The following is a 22,655-nucleotide window of genomic DNA, read 5'->3' as shown; positions in this document are numbered from 1 at the left end:
AGGTAATTCTTTATCTCTTTGACATCTGATGGGAGGGCGTTCCACAGGGCGGGCGCCACTACCGAGAAGGCCCTCTGTCTGGTTCCCTGTAGCCTCACTTCTCGCAATGAGGGAACCGCGGGTTACAGACGCTTCAGGTTACAGACTCCGCTAACCCAGAAATAGTACCTGGGGTTAAGAACTTTGCTTCAGGATGAGAACAGAAATCGTGCTCCAGCAGTGCAGTGACAGCAGGAGGCCCCATTAGCTAAAGTGGTGCTTCAGGTTAAGAACAGTTTCAGGTTAAGAACGGACCTCCAGAACGAATTAAGTTCTTAACCCGAGGTACCACTGTATATGAAAACCTGCTGGAAGGGAGGAGCAGGGAAAACTTTCAGTAGGAGTTAACCAAAGTTCAGAGGGGTAAAGGTTTTTTTTAAATGTAGTTATTCTAAGGACAATGTTTTTAGTCATTTACGGTGGAACGGTAACCCTGCTGTAGTACAGCAGCGATGGAAGGAATGTAATTTCTAGGAGCTTAACCCTCATTTTATTATCCTGTAGACGTCCAGTTGAGTTGACTTCAGATTCAAAGCCAAGCAAGCAGAGGAAACATAAACCCTTTTGGGTGACAGGAAAGGATGGGAGGGAGGGGTCATTTTTAAAGTGCCCCAGAGCGCAGGCTCCAGACTCTCTCATCTACAGTGGCAGCAGGGTCACACTTGAAATTTCTGTGGCTAGCTAGGACTTCTCAGGTGAAATCCATTTCCCCTTCTCCCTGCCTTTTCTCATCCTTTTCAAGAAATATTCTCGTAGACATTGTGCTGGTCAGTCCTGGGAAGACTCTGTTGCTGAGAAGGGTAAGGCTGCTCTCTAATCCTGTTCTTATTGAGCTGATTAGCTTTCTGGGTTTCTGAGTGTTCCTAGGCGGTGAGGTGGTGGTGTTCCTTCTATTTAAGAGCTGAAAATGCCCTGGGATGAATTGCCTCCAGGCTACAAACTTAACGTGGCCAGCTATAGCTATGGGGAGGGGTGGAGGCCCTAAGGAAAATGAAGTTGGCAAAGGCTTTCCTTTAACTGCGTGTTTTCCTGTACAGTTTTTGACAAGTAACATGGTGAAAGTTTGCTCCAAGCAAGGACTTTTGCTGCTAAAATTTCACAGGGCTGGCGGCACTTCCCTGCTAGCCTGTCGTAGAAAAACAACGGTTTTAAATATTGATAGAATTTGTTTTTAAATTATTATTTTTTTAAAAAAAACCTGAGCTACAAATCCTTACATAGATCTCATATTAAGCTTTAAATATGTAAAGGATACTTGGCTGTCTTTAAATGTTCATTGCACTTGCCAAAGGAATATCGGCATACCCAGCTAAGAGAGAATTGATACATATCCAAAGCATGCTGGCTATTTTCAACCTGTGCCGGTGAAATAAACAGAATTTTTTTTTTTAGTAATGGAAAATAGAAAGGGATGCAAATGTATACCTGGCAATATTTCTTTTTTTCTCCCTTAAAAAGAATTAAAACCCCAAGCACGAAATGCACTTTAAACTGGACGTGCCTTAAAATGGCAAGCGGCTTTGAGAGACCCCAGAGAGCGATGCTATTCTTGGAAACGTCCCTGATAGCTTTCAACAGATGCAGCTTGAGGAATGCAGCTGGGGGGGGGGGAGCAGCTGACCCGCCACTTTGGCAAAGTGACATTCTGGGACCTCTGCTCATTCTGGTACGCGGGCGATGGCTGATGCTTCTAACACACACACACACACACACACAATCATCTCGCTCGCTTGCACATAGCTGCCACCTAGCAGGAGGGACTGGGTGACAGGTGGACGTCATATCCCCTGAAAGAGGAACTAACCATTCCTTTCTATACTTAAAATGCTGAATGGCTCGTGCTTTTTAAAAACTGTGCAAGAAAGAGCTTATGCAGATGGTACTCCACTATACAGCATTCCTTAACCCTTGCCTGTTTTAACATTTGGCATCGCTCTTTGAAGGGGACTCGCAAGGGCTTGTTTTGGGCTGCCAATGCATTCGCTTGATCTAAGAGTGGGCTGCCAATGCATTCGCTTGATTTTCCTCTTCCTCCAAGCAGATCAAATGTGGATCAAATGTCTTCTCCCTTCACTATTCTATCCTCAGGACTGACTCTTGGGGTTTGGTTATGCTGAGATAGAGTGACTGGTCCAAAATTATGCTCTATGGCTTAGAGAGGATTTGAACTCAGGTCCTAGTCTACCTTCCCAAGAGCATCCAAATCCATGTAGGTGATGCTTCACTCTGTCACATACCCTCCAACACTTCTCCATAGCTGTCAACATTTTCCTTTTTTAAAGGGACATTCCCTTATTCCAAATAGGATTCTTCGCAAGGAAAGGGAAAAGTTGACAGCTATGCATTTCTCCGATGAAAATAGGGATGTCCCATTCCATAATGATATTTTTTACTGTTTATACCCCACACATCTTACTGAGTTGCCCCAGCCACTCTGGGCAGCGTCCAACATATATAAAAACAAAATAAAACATTAAACTTTTCTTTAAAAAAAAACTTCCCTATACAGGCTTGTCTTCAGACAGCTCAGGGATCGCATAACTCCACACCCTCCAATATTTCTCCAGTGAAAGTAGGGACATCCCAAGGAAAAGTGGGACATTCCGGGATCAAATCAGAAACCGGGATGACTTCTCTAAATCAGGGATGTCCCTGGAAAATAGGGACACTTGGAAGGTTGGTTTCTCATTGGTCCTCTACCAACCCTACAGGCCTGAGTTGTAGGCAATAATGTGGGTTGCTGGCTTTCTGCTTTTGGCATTACAACAGTTTCACCCAGCCTGGTGCCCTTCAGTGTTGTTTGAGGCTGGCATAGCACTTGTCTTATGAGGAGGAAGAAGCGACTGAATTATTCAGGAAAGTTTCCCATGTCATGTGACAGGGTACTCAGTTGGAAGTCTGGATCAATTCATGGTGAGAGTTTAGACCAGAAAGCTGATTTGGTGAAAACCAAAATGCACAAATCTGCCAGTGCTTTGTGGGGACAAACTGTAAATTAGGCTGGTCTGCAATTGCTCAAAAGATAAATCCTGTTGATTTCAGTGGGGCAGGTGCAAATAAATATTGAGGTCATCCATAACCATTCTCCTGCCAATACAAGTAGGATTTTGTTTTGCTTCCCTGTACTCCTGGTCCTTTGGTGGAGCTCTATATCATTTAATACCATTTCAGATCCCCAACTACTACATGGTCTGAAAAGAAGGGAGGTTGTCGATTTCAGCTGAATGCAAATTAAACACGTGCTGTACTCAGTGTTGTATGGCACTTGCCACATGGGCAAGGAGTGAAGAAACATTACTTCTCATGAGGAAAACTGTCATGTGAACCCATCTTAAAAATTCATCTATGCTGTTATTGTATTATTATTGGATTTTTTTACAGTGCATTTATTGTATTACTATCTTTCTGCCCCTTATTTTAATGTATACCATTTACTATATTTTGGTTTCATAATTTCTGTAAATTGCTTAAGGATTTTGACCAAAGATGTTAAGCTGTATATAAAATGTCCCGACAATAATTAAAACAGGTTATTATTTTTATTATTAAGTAAGTAAGTAAGTAAGTAAATTTGTATTCGCCCTACACAATATAAAACACAAAATACATAATTAAAAACAAAACAACCCAATATTCTCCCCTCTCCCCAGGCTATTTTTTAAAAATACAATAAACGCTTTTTTATGTACAACAAAACAGATTGAAAGACTATAGTGGTATCCAATTCAGTAGTAGTTAGGTGTAAAAGAGCCACAACTTTCAACTTGATTTATTATTTCAAAATTGTATGTTTCTTTTTCACTGTTATCTCTTAGTCTAGTCATGCTGTTTTGGAAGAAAATAATTCCCTCAGGCCACTGAGTCTATCTACAAAAGAGAAGAGCAGTCTGTTCTTACATATGAAGCACAGAGGCAGTCTCCAGTTTAAGTGAATAAATATGCACACTCCCAATCCTGAAACATACTGATTTGGAACTTCACAGAATCACAGAACTGTAGAGTTGGAAGGGACCCTAAGGATCATCTAGTCCAACCCCCTGCAATGCAGGAATATGCAGCTGGTCCATACAGGGATCGAACCTGCAACCTTGGTGTTATCAGCACCATGGTCTAACCAACTGAGCTATCCAGGCTCAGTGGGACTTGCTTCATACTAAATGTGCTTTAGGATTGGGCTGCGAATCCTATCTATTGGTCAGCTTGTCCACACTACAAAAAAAGAAAAAAGAAAAAAAATGGGGCTCAAGGACAATGCACAATTTTCTTGTGTTATGGGCCCAGCAACCCTGTGAAGCAGATTGGTCTGAGAGATTATTTATTTATTTTAAAATTTTATATACCCCCTTTTCTTTATGTAGGTCCCAAAGCAGCTTACAATCATGATATATGATATACATAACTTAAAACAGAAATTAAACCTAATTTTGAAACTGCCTATATAAAACAATGCTGCAAAACATCTCGGAAGCATTCAGGGTGAAAAAGCCTCCAAAAATAAAAACTGATTTGACCAGGCATCTGAAGCTCTGTAGGGATAGTGCCCGTGTATAACTTCTTGTGGCAGGGAGTTCCATTGAGCTGGACCCACAACTCTAAAAGCTCAACTCATTGACATGAGTCAGATTCTGGCCCACAGCAAACCACTAATAGGGCTCCCTGCTATTATCTCAGTGTCCGACTTGGGTGTGTCAGCCATTCAGAAAGGATCATAGTTTAGTGAACTCCCTTCAAGTTGTCGGACAGGCCCACTCCCTACTGAACTTCTGAATATATTTTTATTATTTCAGCAGGCATTTAAATTGATGTTTGATTTTGTAATTTCAGCTGGTTTTTCTTTTCAGTATTATATTTTTACAAACCACTTGGGGAGTACGAGTTTGACACGAGACACTGAGTAGATACAAGCCACCATTTACCAAGCAACATTTATTCACCTTGCATGAGGTTACAGAGGTGTGTGATTGCGGAGTTTTCCGTAATCTCCTGCTGTTCCACATTTCTTATTTTTCCGTTTCCTCTTGCCGCCTGCAAGGATGCTTTGCGGTCGTTTTCAGTGAGGTGCTGAAAACCAATGCACTGAAATACAGGTCTAAAAGTTGTCCTTTTCTCCTTCTCCTTTTCCTTCTTCTAGCTAGCTCCTGGCTGTGATATTATATTGCAGTCATGGCGCCCAAGAAGAAGAACGTCAAAAAGAGCAAGGTGGATATCAATGAGCTGACCATCATCGTGGAAGATGGTCCTCTCAGCAAGCTGAACGGCTTGAACGGCCTTTTGGAAGGGGGGAATGGCTTCAGCTGTGTCTCAACTGAGGTTTCCGATGCTCTCTACAGTCCCAACCTTTTGGAAGGGCTGTGCAGGATGAGACTGGAGAACTTTCTCTGTGATTTAGTCATCGGTACCAAAACAAAGTCTTTCGATGTGCACAAGGTGGTGATGGCTTCCTGCAGTGATTACTTCCACAACATCTTGAAGAAAGATCCATCAACTCAGAGAGTGGACCTCAACGATGTATCTCCCCTGGGCCTAGCTACTGTCATTGCATATGCCTACACAGGAAAGCTCACTCTCTCGCTCTATACTATAGGTAGCATCATCTCCACAGCCATCTACCTTCAGATTCATACCCTTGTGAAGATGTGCAGTGATTTTTTGATGCAAGAAATCAACGTGGAGAATTGCACGTATGTTGCCAACATCGCAGAGACATATGGACTCAAAACCACCAAGGAAGCAGCTCAGAAATTCATCAGAGACAACTTCATTGAGTTTTCCGAATCGGATCAGTTCTTAAAGCTCACTTTTGACCGGATCAATGAACTTCTTGCAGACGATGACTTGCAGTTGCCTTCTGAACTCGTTGCCTTCCAAATTGCAACGAGATGGCTGGAATTTGACCAAAAAAGAGCAAAATATGCTGCGGATCTGTTGAGCAACATTCGCTTTGGTACCATCTCTGCCCAAGACCTGGTGAATTATGTTCAGACTGTACCAAGAATGATGCAAGATGCAGATTGCCATAGACTTCTAGTAGATGCCATGAATTACCATTTGCTTCCCTACCACCAGAATACATTGCAGTCTAGGAGAACAAGGATTCGTGGAGGATTACGAGTCCTGGTTACAGTTGGGGGACGCCCAGCTTTAACAGAGAAATCCCTTAGCAGAGACATTTTATACAGAGACCCTGACAATGGATGGAAGAGGCTTACTGAGATGCCTGCTAAAAGCTTCAACCAGTGTGTCACCGTGATGGATGGATTCCTCTACGTGGCAGGTGGAGAAGACCAGAATGATGCCAGGAATCAGGCTAAGCATGCGGTCAGCAATTTCTGCAGGTAACTGGTTATTTATAGAGGTAGTATGTTCAGCACATAACAGCTCCGGAGAGGGAGGGAGAGGGAGATGCAGATGCATAAACAGCAACGGAAGAACAATCTTGATTGAGGTTGTTGTTTTTAGCATAGGTGCCTGTGATTGACAAACGCTATCCAAGCCGTACCAAAAGGGAATACAGTGGTACCTTGGTTTACGAACTTACTCCGTTCCGGAAGTCCTTTCTTAAACCAAAGCGTTCTTAAATCAAGGCCTGCTTTCCCATAGCAGCGGGGGGCTCAATTTACAAATGGAACACACTCAACAGGAAGTAAAACATGTTCTGATTTCAAGGCAAAGTTCACAATCCAAAACACCTACTTCTGGGTTTGCAGTGTTCTTAATCCAAGTTGTTCACCACTGTACCTGCAAAGGTCGATTATTATTTTTGGAAGGAAAAAACAGCCAGAAAAAATGGCCTTTGTGACAAAGTTAGATTAACAGGGTCCCTATTTATATGTTTACAACAGGGGTGTTGCAAAGAGGAAAAAGCATGTACAAGCATGCTAGCTCCACTCCCTGTTTCCATTGACGTTGGTATGTTCAAGGGTGACTGTCTCCTGCAGGAAAGCCTCCTGCAGCCATGGAAGACAATGGGGACAGCGCAAGCAGGCTCATGCACGCTCCCCATTCGTTGTGTGTTTAAGTCCCCTTATGAACGCCTGAATAACTCAAATGTCTCGGATGATATGCATGTTGGATAAGACTCAAATGCTTCTCCACCCAAGAGCTGTTGGTGCTTCACAGTTGGCGTACTAATTTGAAATAGGATTAGACAGGCACGTTTTCCTTTTCTTTGTCATTGTAATATATTTACTGGCCTATATGTAAGAGCATGAGACTCTTAATCTCAGGGTGACGGGTTTGAGCCCCACATTGGGCAAAGGATTGCATTGCCCCTTGGGGTCCCTTCCAACTCTACAATTCTATGATTCTAAATGGTGTAAGGTATCAAGTGCATTTGCTTTATTACCCTGCAAATGGGGTGTGGAACGGGGCTGCAGATGTTTATCCCATTAGTCCAAGCAAGAAAGGGGTCTGGGAGTTGTGGTTCAGCAACCTCTGGAGGGACAAAGGTACCCCTCACCTGGCCTACAACACGGATAAGGACCCATTATCTTCTTTATCTCTTTGGGTTATCTTGCCAATATTAAAGTTGTCAGTGGGCCATGCTCAGGAGAATAAACATACACTATCTTTTATGCACAGAAAACCACAAACACACTGGGAGCAGTATCTGTGTGGGGTTAATGCATCTGGGCTTCTCAAATGTGAGGGGTGGTGATCATGTAATGGCATCACTGATTTCCCAACATGCACTGCATCAACACTAAACTAGGAACTGTACAGGGTGTAGAAATGGCTGTGTTTCCCAGTTTTGTGGTCTATATATCGTGTTTCTGTAAATGATGGTCATATGGTGTACAGTGGAAAGATTTGCACTGGGAGCCTCTTATGACCAGGCAGCCAGAGCTGGGTCAGAATGGTCATTTACTGTCTTGCCAGTGAGCAGCAGTTGCAGCCCAGTGTGGCATCTCCTCTCTCCCCCGGATGAGTAGGTTTAGATTGTTTCCCTGTCTGCTCCTGTGGCCGCAGAGGCTCATGGGTTCCCGCCTAACCCGTCCTTCAAATGAGCCAATCCATGGCGGCCCTGGGAAGGGGCATGGCCATCTGCTTAGCCTGGCCAACCACTCAGCACAGCATCCAGTCAGCTGGGATGCGACCATGTTAATCTTAACATGAAAACCACCCAGTGCTGGAGATCCAGGTTTGGGGAAAACATTTGGACAAGGTGTTCTCAGTAAGCTTCAGTGGACCCATACCCACATCCCTGTCTGATGCATCCTTCTCCCTTGGGGCTTAATCAACATCACCTCCCACAGAAAGAAGGCAGCACAAAGAGCCCTTGCTCCCTCTACTCACTTTGCCAGTGCTGCTTCTTCTTGCTCCTCCCTGCTCACTTGCTTGGCAATGGCAGGCAAACAGGCAGAAGCAGCAAAGAGGAGGTTTCAGGAGGTGACTGTGATCCCCCTGCTGGCAGGATGTGCCTTAGCAGGTGCCCAACAAGGCTGATCCCTGAAAGCAGCCCATAAACTCTTTTTCTCTCTTTTTTAATGTGAACATAAATCCTTCCCATCCTCCAAGTTGGTCATTCAGATGCAAGAGAGGCATTTTCAACACTGCCTGAAATGGCTTAGGAGTTTGGGAGTTGTATTCAATTAAGTTTTACTCAGAGTAGACACACCAAAATTAATCATCATGACTCAGTTAGGTCCATTAATTTCAGTGGGTCTACTCTGAATTGAACTTCGTTGACTATCACCGATGGGAAGGCCAGAAGCACCAAGAAAGGTGAGTTGAATAAATGAATACATGATCAATTTTAATTCAAAACATGATGGACATGGGTAGGGGAAAAAGCACAGAGACTTTTTATCCTTGCCTTACTCTAAGGAGCTCAGGGTGGTGCACGTGATTTCTCTCCCCCTTGCCCAATAATCCTGTGAGGTAGATTTGGCTGTTGGCAGGGGTGAAACTAGACTTTATTTCACCTGGGTCAAAGACTCCCCCATGCACACTTGCACACACACACACAAACAGGGTGGGAGTCTCAATGGTGCCCCTCTGGAGGCTTCACCCAGGGGAAAAACCCAGCTAGCCCCTCCATAGCTATGGCACTGGCTGCTGGTGGCACTGCTGCCCCAGGTCTCATGCTGTTTATTAAAAATTCCCTATTCTTCCTCCCAGAAGCTCAGAGTCGACTTATGCTTGGATCCCAAGCAGAATTGCATTGAGTGTCTTGATTGCACATCATGTACCTATTTTGCTGAGTATTCGGGCAGAGCATATGGAATGAGAAAATTACTCCCTTCGCAGTTTTCCCCAACAGGTGTATATGTAGCAAAAGAGGCAATGTGTACGATCCCATAAATTGGGGCAGCGGCTGTAGCTCGGGGGTACAGCACATGCTTTTTAGATGCTCTGGCATCTCCACATCAAAGGATTGCAGATTGGCTGAGGAGACAAAACTGGGCTAGATGGGCAAACAGTCTGGCCTATAAGGCAGCTTTCTCACTGTGAATCTGAGGATGCTCATGAGACAAGTCCTCCTGCAACCCTTCCACACTATCATGAACATTGCTTCATTTCTTCCATGTATTTATAGAGATGTTAGAGGAAATGGCTTAGTGAGTTCCGTGTATGGATGAGGATCACCCACAGGAGAGCAAGGTGCCCCTATGTCTGGATTCTCATAGATTGTGGGTTGTGGCAAAGATGGATGGTTTCAGCATGGTTTTTACCATGCTTGTACCATTAAATGTGACAGGCATTCCTACTCTCGGATAGTATTTGATATGTGTTTCTTTCAAAGATATCCATCCAACACATTTAAAACAGAGACACATTTCTATCAGCTATGCAGAGAGCCTTTACAGTTCCATAGGTTCAAGCCAGATGTGATGCTAGACACATTGAGGGGTTTTTTTTTTTGGCCAATTATTTTTATTGATATTCCATAATTTTTAACAAATCCTCATCAAATTAATACAAATTCAATACAAATCTAAACGTTGACTTTCCTCCCACCCCAGATGTCCCCTCTATTTTCCTCCTTCCCTTGGTGCTCCCAATAAAATAACTTTTCCAACTCTCATTTCAAAATACATTCATCCCTTCTCCCTACACATCAACTGTTCAATTACCAATTTCTGCTATGGCTTTTATACATTGTTATAGCATGTCCTCAAAACAGTTGAGTAGAGTAAATCCTCTTCTATCTCTCTATAAGAGTTGTTCATCCATTTTCAAACATTTCCTTCTGATACCTCTTGAGTAACACTTTGCCTGAGAAAAACAGATCTTGCTTCCTCCCAGTCAACATGCATGCATTCCTCCTTAACGTGGCCTTGGACAGTGTTGTCTGACATCTGGCCCCAGTAATCTACAATTCAGCCTCACTGGTGCGGTGTGCAGAGATGAAAATGAAACCCCTAGAATTTTTTGGTATAAATATATAATATACACCCCCCCCAACGTTGCCAATCTCCCAGCGTCACCCACCCTTCACATTTTGCCAAATTTGATCCTCAGTTTTACATTCAACCAGCTCATTAATAAATAAACACAATCCATATCTCCTCTTTTCTGTCTGAAAGTCTCAGAAGCCGTCAAGATGGTATAGACGTTGGTCCTTCCTATCCCTTTCACTGTTCTTATTTCCAACTTCAGGCTTCAAGGGGTGATATGGATTTTACTGAGATTACACATTGCTAGCAGTCTACTATGTCTTTGGGGGGGGGGAGAGCAGACAAGTGAGGCAGGATTTTCTATGGGACTGCCCCAAGTGGATTGCAGCTGTTATTACCCCTGGAAGAATAGTGCCCATTGGGAACAATGGGCATTAATGGGAATATCCAGGGCACTTCAACCACTGGTTTGGGAAGCAGTGTACACACATTAGGCTGCAATTTTTTTTATTTTTTTTTTTGCTTCTAACATTTCACCTTGCTTATTCCTTATTCCCCTAACCTTATTCCAAACTCTATTCAGGAACCGGCCTACTGCTGGCTAGTTCCCTAATTTAAGACAAAGCAAGCCTTTAAAATAGAACTGGACTTTGGGAGCAATCCAAACCCAAGGTATACTGGGATGACCAGAGTTTGGAATAGGTGTATCTGTAGCTCAGCCAAAGAGACACTGGGCTAAGTCCTGTCTCAGCCCTGCTCAGTCAAGGCACCCAAAGGGGGTGTTCTGGGGTACTGGTGAGGACAGGGCAGGATGGGGAGACTTAATTCATTCCAAAATCCATTCAGCTTGGTCACATGACATAGCAACCCAGACCCTGTGGAGGTTACACACTGGCAGAAAGGGTGATGTGAGTCGAAGTACGAAAACTGAAGGACAACTGTCTTCTTTTCTGTGTCCAGGAAGTTCAGATCAAGTCAGTTTGCTTCAAAATGGGGACTGAATGAAAGCCTCAAGCATCCCTAAGCAGAAAAGCCATTTAGAAATGCACTGAGGATTCAGTCAGATTGCTGGAATATTTGGGGGGGGGGGTTAAGTGCTGCTGATAATGTTAAAGATAAAGGTAAAGGGACCCCTGACCATTAGTTCCAGTCATGGCTGACTCTGGGGTTGCAGCGCTCATCTCGCTTATTTATCTACCTATTTATCTACTTGCACTTTTGATGTGCTTTTGAACTGCTAGGTTGGCAGGAGCAGGGACTGAGCAACGGGAGCTCACCCTGTTGCGGGGATTTGAACCGCTGACCTTCTGATCTGCAAGTCCTAGGCTCTGTGGTTTAACCCACAGTGCCACCCGTGTCCCTCAATGCTAGCTCTCATTAAAAGGCTTTAAAAGGTATCTATCCATATTTATCTTTCCTTCATCTATTCCATCTTGCAAAGTCCATCTACACGGCTTAACATAAGAGCTCGTAGTAGAGCAGAACTGACAAGGAGGAGTCTCCTTGATGCTGGTTTTGCTAATGAACAATCCCTGTAGTGCTATTTTGAATAGTATTTAATCCTCTGCTCCCATGCCATTTCCAGCACTGTAAGTCACACACTTCCAGCTGTTATTAGCTCTGCTGGGATAGGGAGTGGCACATGAATAGCAACTGTACTGGAGAGATGGGGTTGTTTAGCAGGCCATCTGTGTTTCAAATTTCACCTCAGCCATTAGTTCAACAGGTACCTTGAAGCAAGCTTATCTCTCTGTCATGGCCATTATTCATTTCAGCAACTGCAGCACAGTTGCTCACAGACTGAGTTTATGCTATCCACTCACTTGTTATGGTTAGACGAGCCTCTCTGTCTCAGCCTCTTTCTGAAATATGGGGATGATAATATTGGCGTACCTTACAGGGTTGTTGAAAGGACTAGTGAAGTGCTTTGAGCACTAATCTTAAGTATTATCATGTACCGAGGGGAATATAATGGAAATCAAATTGCTCTTCCTTTATATCAGTCCTAAAGCCATGCTTAGGCTTGATAATTTTGAAATTAAATTATTTACTTCTGGTCGTAAAGTTATCATTCAATAGGCACTAAAGATGAAACATGAAAAGAACGCTCCATATTTTAATTTTGTAAATCCAGTATAGAACATATAATTATAAATGTTAACTCTGTGTTCAATTGTGGCTACAGGATATAAATAATATATTTCATAACTTGAACCAGCAAATGTATTTATATGCTTTAGAGTACTTTATAGGCTTATATATCCAGAGTATTTTGGGGTGGGATTCAGTCACATACTGGCAAATGCACGTTAAGTAAGTAAAGGTCATTTGGCATATTTGAACTGCTGCTTCTCCCCAGAAACAGACTTATTGTGATTATAAAAAGTTATGGGGAAATGCCCTGGAAACATGGGATAGCAACTGCTTGATGCAACCCTGTATAACCTCCCCAAATGCAACTTAGAATGAACACTCAATAAATAGCTGACATAGTCTAACCTCTTGATCAACTTTGTATAACCAAATCTGGCAAATGCTTGGCAGACAGGTTGTCTGGAAACAGCCACTATGTCCAAATTAAAGCAGGTCACAAACTTTTTTTTCTTTTTGTAGCTGAAAGCAGAGTCAGAAGAGAGAGGAATATAGAGATTGAGGAACCTTATTTTATTCTATATTATTACAGAGTCGTAGGCCCTTGCAAGACAACTAAACAACAAGGCTGATATTATTTTCTTTTGAATTAATACTGTCTTTCCTGCTTCTTAGAATTAGCGACATATAGCAATGCAACAAATATTCCTATTCTCACAGGGCAAATTCTAAGGATGTAGCCATATTAATCGGTTGCCAAGAAAACAGCAAACAATCTTGTGGCCCCCTTAATAACAAACAGGTTCATTGTAGCATAAGTTTTTGTAGATTGCAAATGTTACAAATCAGACTGGCTAGCAGCAACTATATTGCAACTGGAAGATTCTGTTACCCCAATTTTAAACATTTGGGCTAGTATATTTTCTGAAGTTACTATAAAGCCAGGATTTTAATCCTGCCATTTCCTCACTGTTATCTGAAGCATTATGCGTAGTGCTATCGGACATTTTAGGAAAGGGATGAAGGTATTGTAAATATGACTTGAGAAGGCAGACTTGTTTACAGTGGCCACAAGAATGCCAGGACCGTATTTCTGATCCCAGAAAGTCAATAGAAAATACTCCCTCATTTCTTGTATGATCCAACCAGACAGCCTCTTTCTCTTGCCCCTCCTCCCAATTTTACAGTAAATTATAAACAACCTTAGGTGCCTTGGCAGAAATAAATACATAAATTCTGTGTAGTTACATACAAATAACAGATAGGCTCATTTCACAGAGAATATAATAAAATGTAATGAAACTAGAATATGTTACTCCACAAAGTGCCATTTCTGGCCATTTCCAATATTAGATTTTGAGTCATGTACTTTTAACGACATTAACAAATAGTAAGAACATTCTCCAAGGAAGAAGTTTTCTTTCTCCATCTCTCCTTTTGTATGTGTATATGCATATGTTTTGTCTTAGCATTCATATACAATAGTCAGTGGGTATTTCAAACATTTCTGGGAAATAACTAGGGACAAATGAAATAAGTTTACTAAGAGAGGTGAGATTATATTAAATGTCCATTCAGTTTGGTTTTATTGGTGAGCTAGCAATTTGATTTTCCACATGCCAGAATCAAAAGAATAGATACACTATGCATACTAAACTCAAGCTTTTTCCAGTACTCACATGCAACAAATTACTGGGTGATACCCAATATTAGTCATACTCAGAGGAAGCCCAATGATTTTAATATATCTACTCTGAGTATGACTTAATTAGGTATCACTCACTGGAACATAATGGGGGGGAATATGTAATGAAGTACATAATAAATAATATGAAATGTGCATATTATTAAAACTAGTTTTATTACAGAGCTGTTACCAAGCGAGATTCAAACATCTTACTGAGCCCAGCCTGCTGCTAGTATAACAATAATTTAAGACAATTGATGTCATAGAATCATAGAATCATAGAGTTGGAAGAGACCACAAGGGCCATCGAGTCCAACCCCCTGCCAAGCAAGAAACACCATCAGAGCACTCCTGACATATGGTTGTCAAGCCTCTGCTTAAAGACCTCCAAAGAAGGAGACTCCACCACACTCCTTGGCAGCAAATTCCACTGTCGAACAGCTCTTACTGTCAGGAAGTTCTTCCTAATGTTTAGGTGGAATCTTCTTTCTTGTAGTTTGGATCCATTGCTCCGTGTCCGCTTCTCTGGAGCAGCAGAAAACAACCTTTCTCCCTCCTCTATGTGACATCCTTTTATATATTTGAACATGGCTATCATATCACCCCTTAACCTCCTCTTCTCCAGGCTAAACATGCCCAGCTGCCTTAGCCGTTCCTCATAAGGCATCGTTTCCAGGCCTTTGACCATTTTGGTTGCCATGTCAAATGGTTCATGTCATTCATTGCCTCCCCATTTTGTTCGTTGATTAAACTATGGACCTATTGAGCAAGCAGCTCAGCCAGTATTGCAATTCTTATGCTTTCCTTGGGATCATTCTTTCAGTGCCAACTCCCTTGTCCATTGTTTTTACATGTCTCCATGCCGGAAACCAAGGTAATGCTATCCAGCTGAGATATGAGTCATCACAAGCAGTTATGAACTAGAACCCCCAATGTAGAAAGTTCTGTTTCCCCAAAGATATATGGCCACCAAGTTAGACAGTTTTCAAATGGGGTTGGATAAATTCGTGGAGGACAAGGTTATCAATGGCTGCAAGTCCCGATGGCTATATACATACCATATTGAAGATCAGAGGCAGTATGACTTTGAATACAAGTTGCTGTGCATCAAACAGCTGGAGATGGCTATTGCCTTCATGCCTATCATCGGGTTGACTGCTGTGGGAAACAGGAAGCTGGAGTAGATAGGCTTTTTGTCTGATCCAGAAGGGCTTTTCTTATGAAGATGCATGTATGAGCATGAATAGGACCACAGTACCAGGGAAGGAAAGGGACATTGATGGTGCTGTGGGTTAAACCACAGAGCCTAGGACTTGCTGATCAGAAGGTCGGCGGTTCAAATCCCCACAACAGGGTGAGCTCCCGTTGCTTGGTCCCTGCTCCTGCCAACCTAGCAGTTTGAAAGCAAGTAGATAAATAGGTATCGCTCCAGCAGGAAGGTAAACGGCGTTTCCGTGCGCTGCCAGAAGCGGCTTAGTCATGCTGGTCACATGACCTGGAAGCTGTACGCCGGCTCCCTCAGCCAATAAAGCAAGATGAGCATCGGAACCCCAGAGTTGTCCGTGACTGGACCTAATGGTCAGAGGTCCCTTTACCTTTACCAGGGAAGGAAGATTTTATCTTCTCCCACACGCCACTTTCTGGATGTAATTACCGCTCTCTCATCAAAGCAGTGGGCAGGGTTTGTGACCCTGCACAAGCTTTCCATGCCAGAGTGATACCCCTGTTAGTTGCTAACTGTTGCTCCGCCCCTTCTCCGGCTACCCAACCAGCTGCCAACTGGGGGGGGGGGCAGAGCAAAGACGTGTTAGTGCAGGACTCCAGCCGACCATCTCTCCTGCCTGAAACTTCTATTTGCTCCATAGCAGGAATCATCCAGCTGCCATATCATACCTCCCAAGTTCCCCAGGAAAAAAATGGGACATCACGTTTTCCCACACAAGATCGCAGCGGCCATTTTGGGTGCTGCACTCTCATGCTACGCTGTCACTCCGAAAAAGCACTTTTGGGGGCCGTGACCTCCCATGGTGTCCAAAAACATGTTTTTGGGGGTGGCTTGTGAGACCTTACTCGGGGAAAAAGTGAATTTTCATGTTAAGAGCGCAGTGTACCGTAGGTCACGTGACTCACTCGGGAGCACATTCCGGAAGATGCTCGTTTTTGTTTGGGCTCTGGAAAAGTTGGACAGTATGCCATATAAGCAATGAGCAGTTTGGGGGAGGGGGTGATTTCAACTAGGAAAACAGTACAGTGGTACCTCGGGTTAAGAACTTAATTCGTTTTGGAGGTCCGTTCTTAACCTGAAACTGTTCTTAACCTGAGGTACCACTTTAATTAATGGGGCCTCCTGCTGCTGCTGTGTGATTTTTGTTCTCATCCTGAAGCAAAGTTCTTAACCCAAGGAACTATTTCTGCGTTAGCAGAGTCTGTAACCTGAGGTACCACTGTACAGGAGATAAGAGAGTAATACAGCCTTTTTGGTCAACACTATGGCCCCGACCTTTAAATCCCTAAACAGCCTTGGCCCAGTATACCTGAAGGAGCATCTCCACCACCATTGTTCAGCCCAGACCCTGAGACTGAGCACTGAGGGCCTTCTGGAGGTTTCCTCACAGCAAGAAGTGAGGTTACAGGGAACCAGGCAGAGGGCCTTCTCAGTTGTGATGCCCGCCGTGTGGAACGCCCTCCTGTCAGATGTCAAGGAAATAAACAACTATCTGACTTTTAGAAGACATCTGAAGGCAGCCCTGTTTAGGGAAGTTTTTAATGTTTGATGTTTTATCGTGCTTTTAATATTCTGTTTGGAGCTGCCCAGAGTGGCTGAGGAAACCAAGCCAGATAGGCGGGGTATAAATAATAAATTATTATTATTTAATTATTATTATGATAGACTTTGGGCTGATCGCTGCTTTTAGTTTTGGGAAAAGCTAAGATCCGATAATGGGCTTGCATCTAGTTTAGCCCTTAATAATGGCAATGTTTGGGAGTTTTCATTTCTGAGAAAAGTAGCAAACAAGAGAGTGGCAGCTACAGCAAATACAAATGTTGTGGCTTGGAACTATAGACGAAGTTCGTATCTGGATCGCAGCAGTAATCCTTTCCCCCTCCCTATTTCTTCCAGGTATGACCCTCGTTTCAACACATGGATACACCTGGCCAACATGAATCAAAAGCGCACCCATTTCAGCCTGAATGTGTTCAACGGTCTTCTTTTCGCAGTGGGCGGCCGCAACTCGGAAGGGTGTCTCTCTTCGGTCGAATGTTATGTCCCGGCAATTAATCAATGGCAAATGAAAGCCCCTCTGGAGGTGGCTAGGTGCTGCCATGCTAGCGCAGTCATAGATGGTAGGATCCTGGTCACCGGAGGCTACATCAATAATGCTTATTCCCGCTCGGTTTGCATGTATGACCCGGCTAGCGACAGCTGGCAAGACAAGCCCAGCCTGAGTACCCCGAGAGGGTGGCACTGCGCCACCACCCTTGGGGAAAAGGTCTATGTCATGGGAGGGTCCCAACTGGGAGGCCGAGGGGAAAGGGTAGACGTGCTTCCTGTGGAGTGTTACAGTTCTTACCCCGGCCAGTGGAATTACGCCGCTCCTCTCCCAACTGGCGTGAGCACCGCCGGCGCTTCCATCCTCAATGGGAAAATTTACTTGGTGGGAGGCTGGAATGAAATAGAAAAGAAATACAAGAAATGTATTCAGTGCTACAACCCTGGTCTTAATGAATGGACCGATGAGGATGAGTTGCCGGAGGCCACTGTCGGAGTGTCATGCTGTACCATTGCCATGCCCAATACCAAAACCCGGGAATCCAGGGCTAGCTCAGTATCTTCAGTACCAGTCAGTATTTAAGTATTTAAAAACATAGGTTTAGAAAGACTAGGTTAAACCCTTTTTTACGTGCCTATAGGAAGGGGGGTGGGGGGGAGGCGACCTTTGCTTGCCAGTGAATTTCGGTTCTGCAAAACCAGCCCATTTTCATGTCATTGGAAATGCATGGTATGACCTGAGAAATTTAAAAAATGTAAAGCATTTGCCACATCAGGACAAAGCCACAGGCCTCTGACTTTAAACATTAAAAGCACCTCACTTCTTTCGAGAGCTGTTTCCCAGGTTGCACAGCTTATTTGGATAAAATTCTCAAGAGTTGGAGCTTCGGCCTAAAAGAGGATAGGCAAAGACATCCAACATATATTTGAAAATATAGTACTCATGTGCTATGTAAAACTAACATACCGTTATCCCAGGACTATTCTTTTCTTTAATCAATTTGTATACCACTTAATATTTTAAAGTCTCTTTGGGCTGCAATGCATAGGGCTATGTCAAACATCGCAGAGTGCCCAAAATGTTACCTGCATATGCATTAGATTTCCTTCGTTCAATAATTTCCATGTAGGGGTGAGACAGCAGACCTACAGAAGTTCAACTCTGGCATTTCTAGACTTTGGCCAGCTTTCTCCAGTTTAATGACATCATTTTCACATAAAAGTTCTGCTCTAGGTTAATTAACATAGATCAGGCAGGTCCAACTTCCAAGAGACTGTGATCTACTCCCACTATAAATAAACTGGCAGTGATCTACTTACTGGATTGAACAAGAGTTGTTGAGCTTTTCTTGGGGGGGGGGAGGAAGTAGGTTTAAGCTCGTGTGCCTTTATGCTCAACTTTGGGCCACTTTTGGAAGAACTTCATTGGTTGACATTGGGGCAGGAGGAGCATTGGTGGCGCCCCGGGGCTGTACCACAAAGAGTTTGCCTACACGAGCCACCAGGCTGAGCTGCAGATCTGGTGGATTGAGAAACTCGACCTTCCTTAACACCAAGTTAAGGAAGGCCACTCTATAGGATGAAGAGCAGGTAGGAGCTGCTATTAAAAAACGTCCTTTTCACTGTGAAGGAATGTAATAATACAACACACACACCCCTCACTGAGTTAATGGCAAAGCCCCCATTGATCTTGACAGCTCCTGATTGTATTCCAAGAACTCAATGCTCTGCCTGTGTATTCAAAAGTAAGCTCCATTGAGCTTAATGGAGCTTACTTCGGTAGCAGTGTGCAGAGGATTGCAGCTTGAATTGAAATTCATCTCGGTCATACCATTCAGCTATTTTTTAAAATCTAAAAACGGGGGGGGGGAGGGGGGATTACAGCATTTTTGTAAACACTACTGCATTAGATCTATAACAACAGCAAAAAAGGTTTGTACATTACTTTTTAAAAAAACAAAAGCTAACCACGTGGTATTCTAAAATGTAAGCTTAATGGCTCATAGTAATAGGTAAGCTGAAACTGGAAAAAACACTTTGGTCCAATAAGGTAGTTTTAAGTAGTATTGTTTAGGGTGGAATGACAGGGGAAACTTTGGGAATCCAAAACCTTATTGTTAATTTAATAAAGCATTACCACTTGAATTGCTTATATTATGTAGTATGGAAGAAGAATAGTCAGCTTTAACTAGATGAGTCTGAAAAGCATCCCCCCCACCCCTCGTTTATATACTTGAATGGCCCTATCCATGTTGCTGAGTCATATTTCAAACCAATAATGTAAAAAATAGAAATAATCTCTGTCTCTTCACAATCTGCAAGAAAAAAATGACCCAAATTGTTTTGGGGGTTTTGTTTGTTTATTTGTGTGTGTGTGTGTGTGTGTGTGTGTGAGAGAGAGAGAGAGAGAGAGAGAGAGAGAGAGAGAGGGAGGGAGGGAGGGAGGGAAGTGGAATAAATCAGGAGTGGCTCTATGGGCAGACCGTCCCCAAGCTAAGTATCATGGCAGGGGGGTTGGGGCCGTAGGCTCTGATAGGTTTAAAATCAAGAGCTACTAGGAACCAGGAACCAGGCAGAGGGCCTTCTTGGTAGTGGCACCTGCCCTGTGGAATGCGCTCCCACCAGAACAACTACCAGACTTTTAGAAGACATCTGAAGGCAGCCCTGTTTAGGGAAGCTTTTAATGTTTAACATTAATGTTTAATAATTTGTTGGAAGCCGCCCAGAGTGGCTGGGGTAACCCAGCCAGATGGGCGGGGTATAAATAATAAATTATTATTATTACTACTACTACTACTATTAGTCAGGCTGCCATCCCATGCCTGGTGGGCCTTCTGGTGCCTGCTGGGATTCTTGCAACATTCTGGACTAGAACCCTTGTTTGATCCACCAAGGCATTTCTTACACAAAAGTCAAGCGCAGCAGTGGCTGACATCACTTCCCAGTGCCCCTTTTTTCAGTACACGGATGAGTGATGGGCAGCTGCCAGGGGTGCCAACTTGAATAAAATATGGGGGGGCAGGTAAGCCCCGCCCTGCATAATCAATCACATGACGTGGTGCATGCACACCATTTGAATGGCAATGCCCATCAACTTGGGGGGGGCGCAGGCCCCTTGAATATTTTACGGAGGGGGAGGCAAAGCCCTCTCTGCCCCTGGGAGTTGGTTCCTATGGCAGCTGCCATTGTAGTTTTCCCACAGTGCCTTGCAGCAACACTACATAACTAGGGCTCTGTGGGCAATTGTGGTGTCCAGCCCTGGCCAGAATGCAGACTCAGGGTCACTTCTACAATCCAGTTGTTCCTTCAGTGTTACGAGGTCTTTCTGAATACAGTGGTACCTCGGGTTAAGTACTTAATTCATTCCGGAGGTCTGTACTTAACCTGAAACTGTTCTTAACCTGAAGCACCACTTTAGCTAATGGGGCCTCCTGCTGCCGCTGCACCGCCGGAGCACGATTTCTGTTCTCATCCTGAAGCAAAGTTCTTAACCTGAAGCACTATTTCTGGGTTAGCAGAGTCTGTAACCTGAAGTGTATGTAACCTGAGGTACCACTTTATACACACTTGCTTGGTGTGATTGACAGATCAAAGGGATTCTAGAACTCCTCCCCCTCCCCCCCCAAAAAGTAGGCCATTCAGGTCAGCCTGCCTATGATCTAAATGGGATGTATAGGTATAAGGCCTAAGCACAGCATTTCCCGCACCCTCCCTTGTTTGGAGGGGTAATGATTGCATGTTATTAAACATGAGCATATGTTTGTCTCCCTCGGATGTGACATTGAATGCAAGCTGATGAAGGAGAAGGGTGTGCATAGGTCCTCTGTGTACATGAAGAATGCATTGAGATAAAGTGAAGGTTAAGGAAGGTGGATTTTGTGTTTAGGTCTTGAGTTTGGCGACGCATGTTGTCATTTTTATTTTTTGTCACTGTCACTTTCGCAGTCCCCGTTCCTGACCCTATAAAAGATGCTGTTTTCGCCGGGCTCTTTTGTTTCCAGATAGCAGTTTCATTAATATAAAGGATGGTAGTTGTCTGCAGAGGTCATGTTGTTGGATGAAAAATTAGGAGTTGGGAAATCTTGAACAGAAGGCAGTCTGTCAGGTAGGAAGAAAGTTTTCTTTTCCAAGTTTTCACGTAACTGGCCAAGGCCTCCGTTTGCACAAAGTGGAGCCCTTAAGAAGGTCTTTTCATCCCATTTGAAGTTTAGTAGGATTGTGGCTTTCTCTAAGGCAGGCTATGCAGTTATGAAGCATGAGAGGGAATTCAATCAGAGGTGCATCTGCTCAAATTTGACTCTGAAATGATGAGATTCAAAACAGGCAAAAGAAAGTACTACTTCATATAACCCACAGTTAAAATATTAAACATTTAAAATATGGAATTTGCAACCACAATACATAGTTATGGCTACTGGCTTAGATGGGGATTAGACTTCAGTGGGAGATACACATTAAATTCAAAATATGTACAATCTGTGTACCAGTGTATGGAATAGTGGCACTGTACCAATAAACAAGTGTACACCTTTTTTTTTCCTTTTTTTTGCACAAAACAATTTGTATAAGCATAATGGAGATGGCTTTTACCTGTGTTCAATGTAACAGATGAAAAGGTCTAACATCATAGATGACCCATCTACCAATAGCTAATAGCCGTTATTGCTGGCTATATGAAACTTCCACGTTTAGAGACAATTTGCCACAGAATGCCATTTGCTGAGGAACAACAGCAGTGGGTGACTGCAGGCATCTGGTTGGCCACTGTTGAAAACAGGATGTTGGCTTAGATGGACTACTGGTCTAACGTCACAAGTTTTTTCTTAGGCTCTTAAGCTACCTCTCATCATAACAAGTGGCCCTTTAAAACTCCAATCCACCTAAAGTGTCATAATGTAAGATTTTGGAAAACAATGAATGAGAGACCACATGGAAATACAGTGGTACCTCAGGTTCTGGAGGTCCGTTCTTAACCTGAAACTGTTCTTAACCTGAAGCATCACTTTAGCTAATGGGGCCTCCTGCTGCCGCCACACCGTCAGATTTCTGTTCTTATCCTGAAGCAAAGTTCTTAACCTGAAGCACTATTTCTGAGTTAGTGGAGTATGTAACCTGAAGCGTATGTAACATGAAGCGTATGTAACCCGAGGTACCACTGTAGAACCAATGTGACAGGTTCATGGCTCCAGGAGTCTTGTATTAATGGCTACTACAGGTGTGGTGGCAT

General features: G+C 43.4%; 1 protein-coding gene and 1 long non-coding RNA gene across 4 annotated transcripts; one reads left to right on the top strand and one right to left on the bottom strand.

Annotated features, from left to right (window-relative positions):
- The first annotated feature begins 645 nt into the window (after positions 1-645).
- On the top strand, positions 646-19,770 carry KLHL31 (kelch like family member 31). 3 transcript variants are annotated; one of them, XM_081857082.1, is made up of 3 exons: positions 646-734; positions 5,171-6,374; positions 17,279-19,770. In XM_081857082.1, the coding sequence occupies exons 2-3, from the start codon at positions 5,203-5,205 to the stop codon at positions 18,009-18,011; spliced, it is 1,905 nt and encodes a 634-aa protein (XP_081713208.1). In that variant the 5' UTR covers positions 646-734; positions 5,171-5,202; the 3' UTR covers positions 18,012-19,770. The 3 variants fall into 3 exon arrangements, with proteins under 3 accessions (XP_081713208.1, XP_081713206.1, XP_081713207.1); XM_081857080.1 differs by having other exon boundaries at positions 662-839; XM_081857081.1 differs by lacking the exon at positions 646-734 and adding an exon at positions 2,809-2,952.
- Positions 19,771-19,801: 31 nt separating this feature from the next.
- On the bottom strand, positions 19,802-22,365 carry LOC309339360. The gene is made up of 2 exons (XR_014155237.1): positions 20,982-22,365; positions 19,802-20,753 (listed from the first exon to the last, which is right to left on the bottom strand). It is a non-coding gene; the product is annotated as an uncharacterized lncRNA (long non-coding RNA).
- Positions 22,366-22,655: the final 290 nt, after the last annotated feature.

Source organism: Podarcis erhardii (genome assembly GCF_964252035.2).
Source record: "Podarcis erhardii genome assembly, chromosome: 3".
NCBI lineage: Eukaryota > Metazoa > Chordata > Lepidosauria > Squamata > Lacertidae > Podarcis > Podarcis erhardii.
Note: the sequence above shows the minus strand (reverse complement) of the source record. Positions and strands in the feature narration are given on the sequence as shown.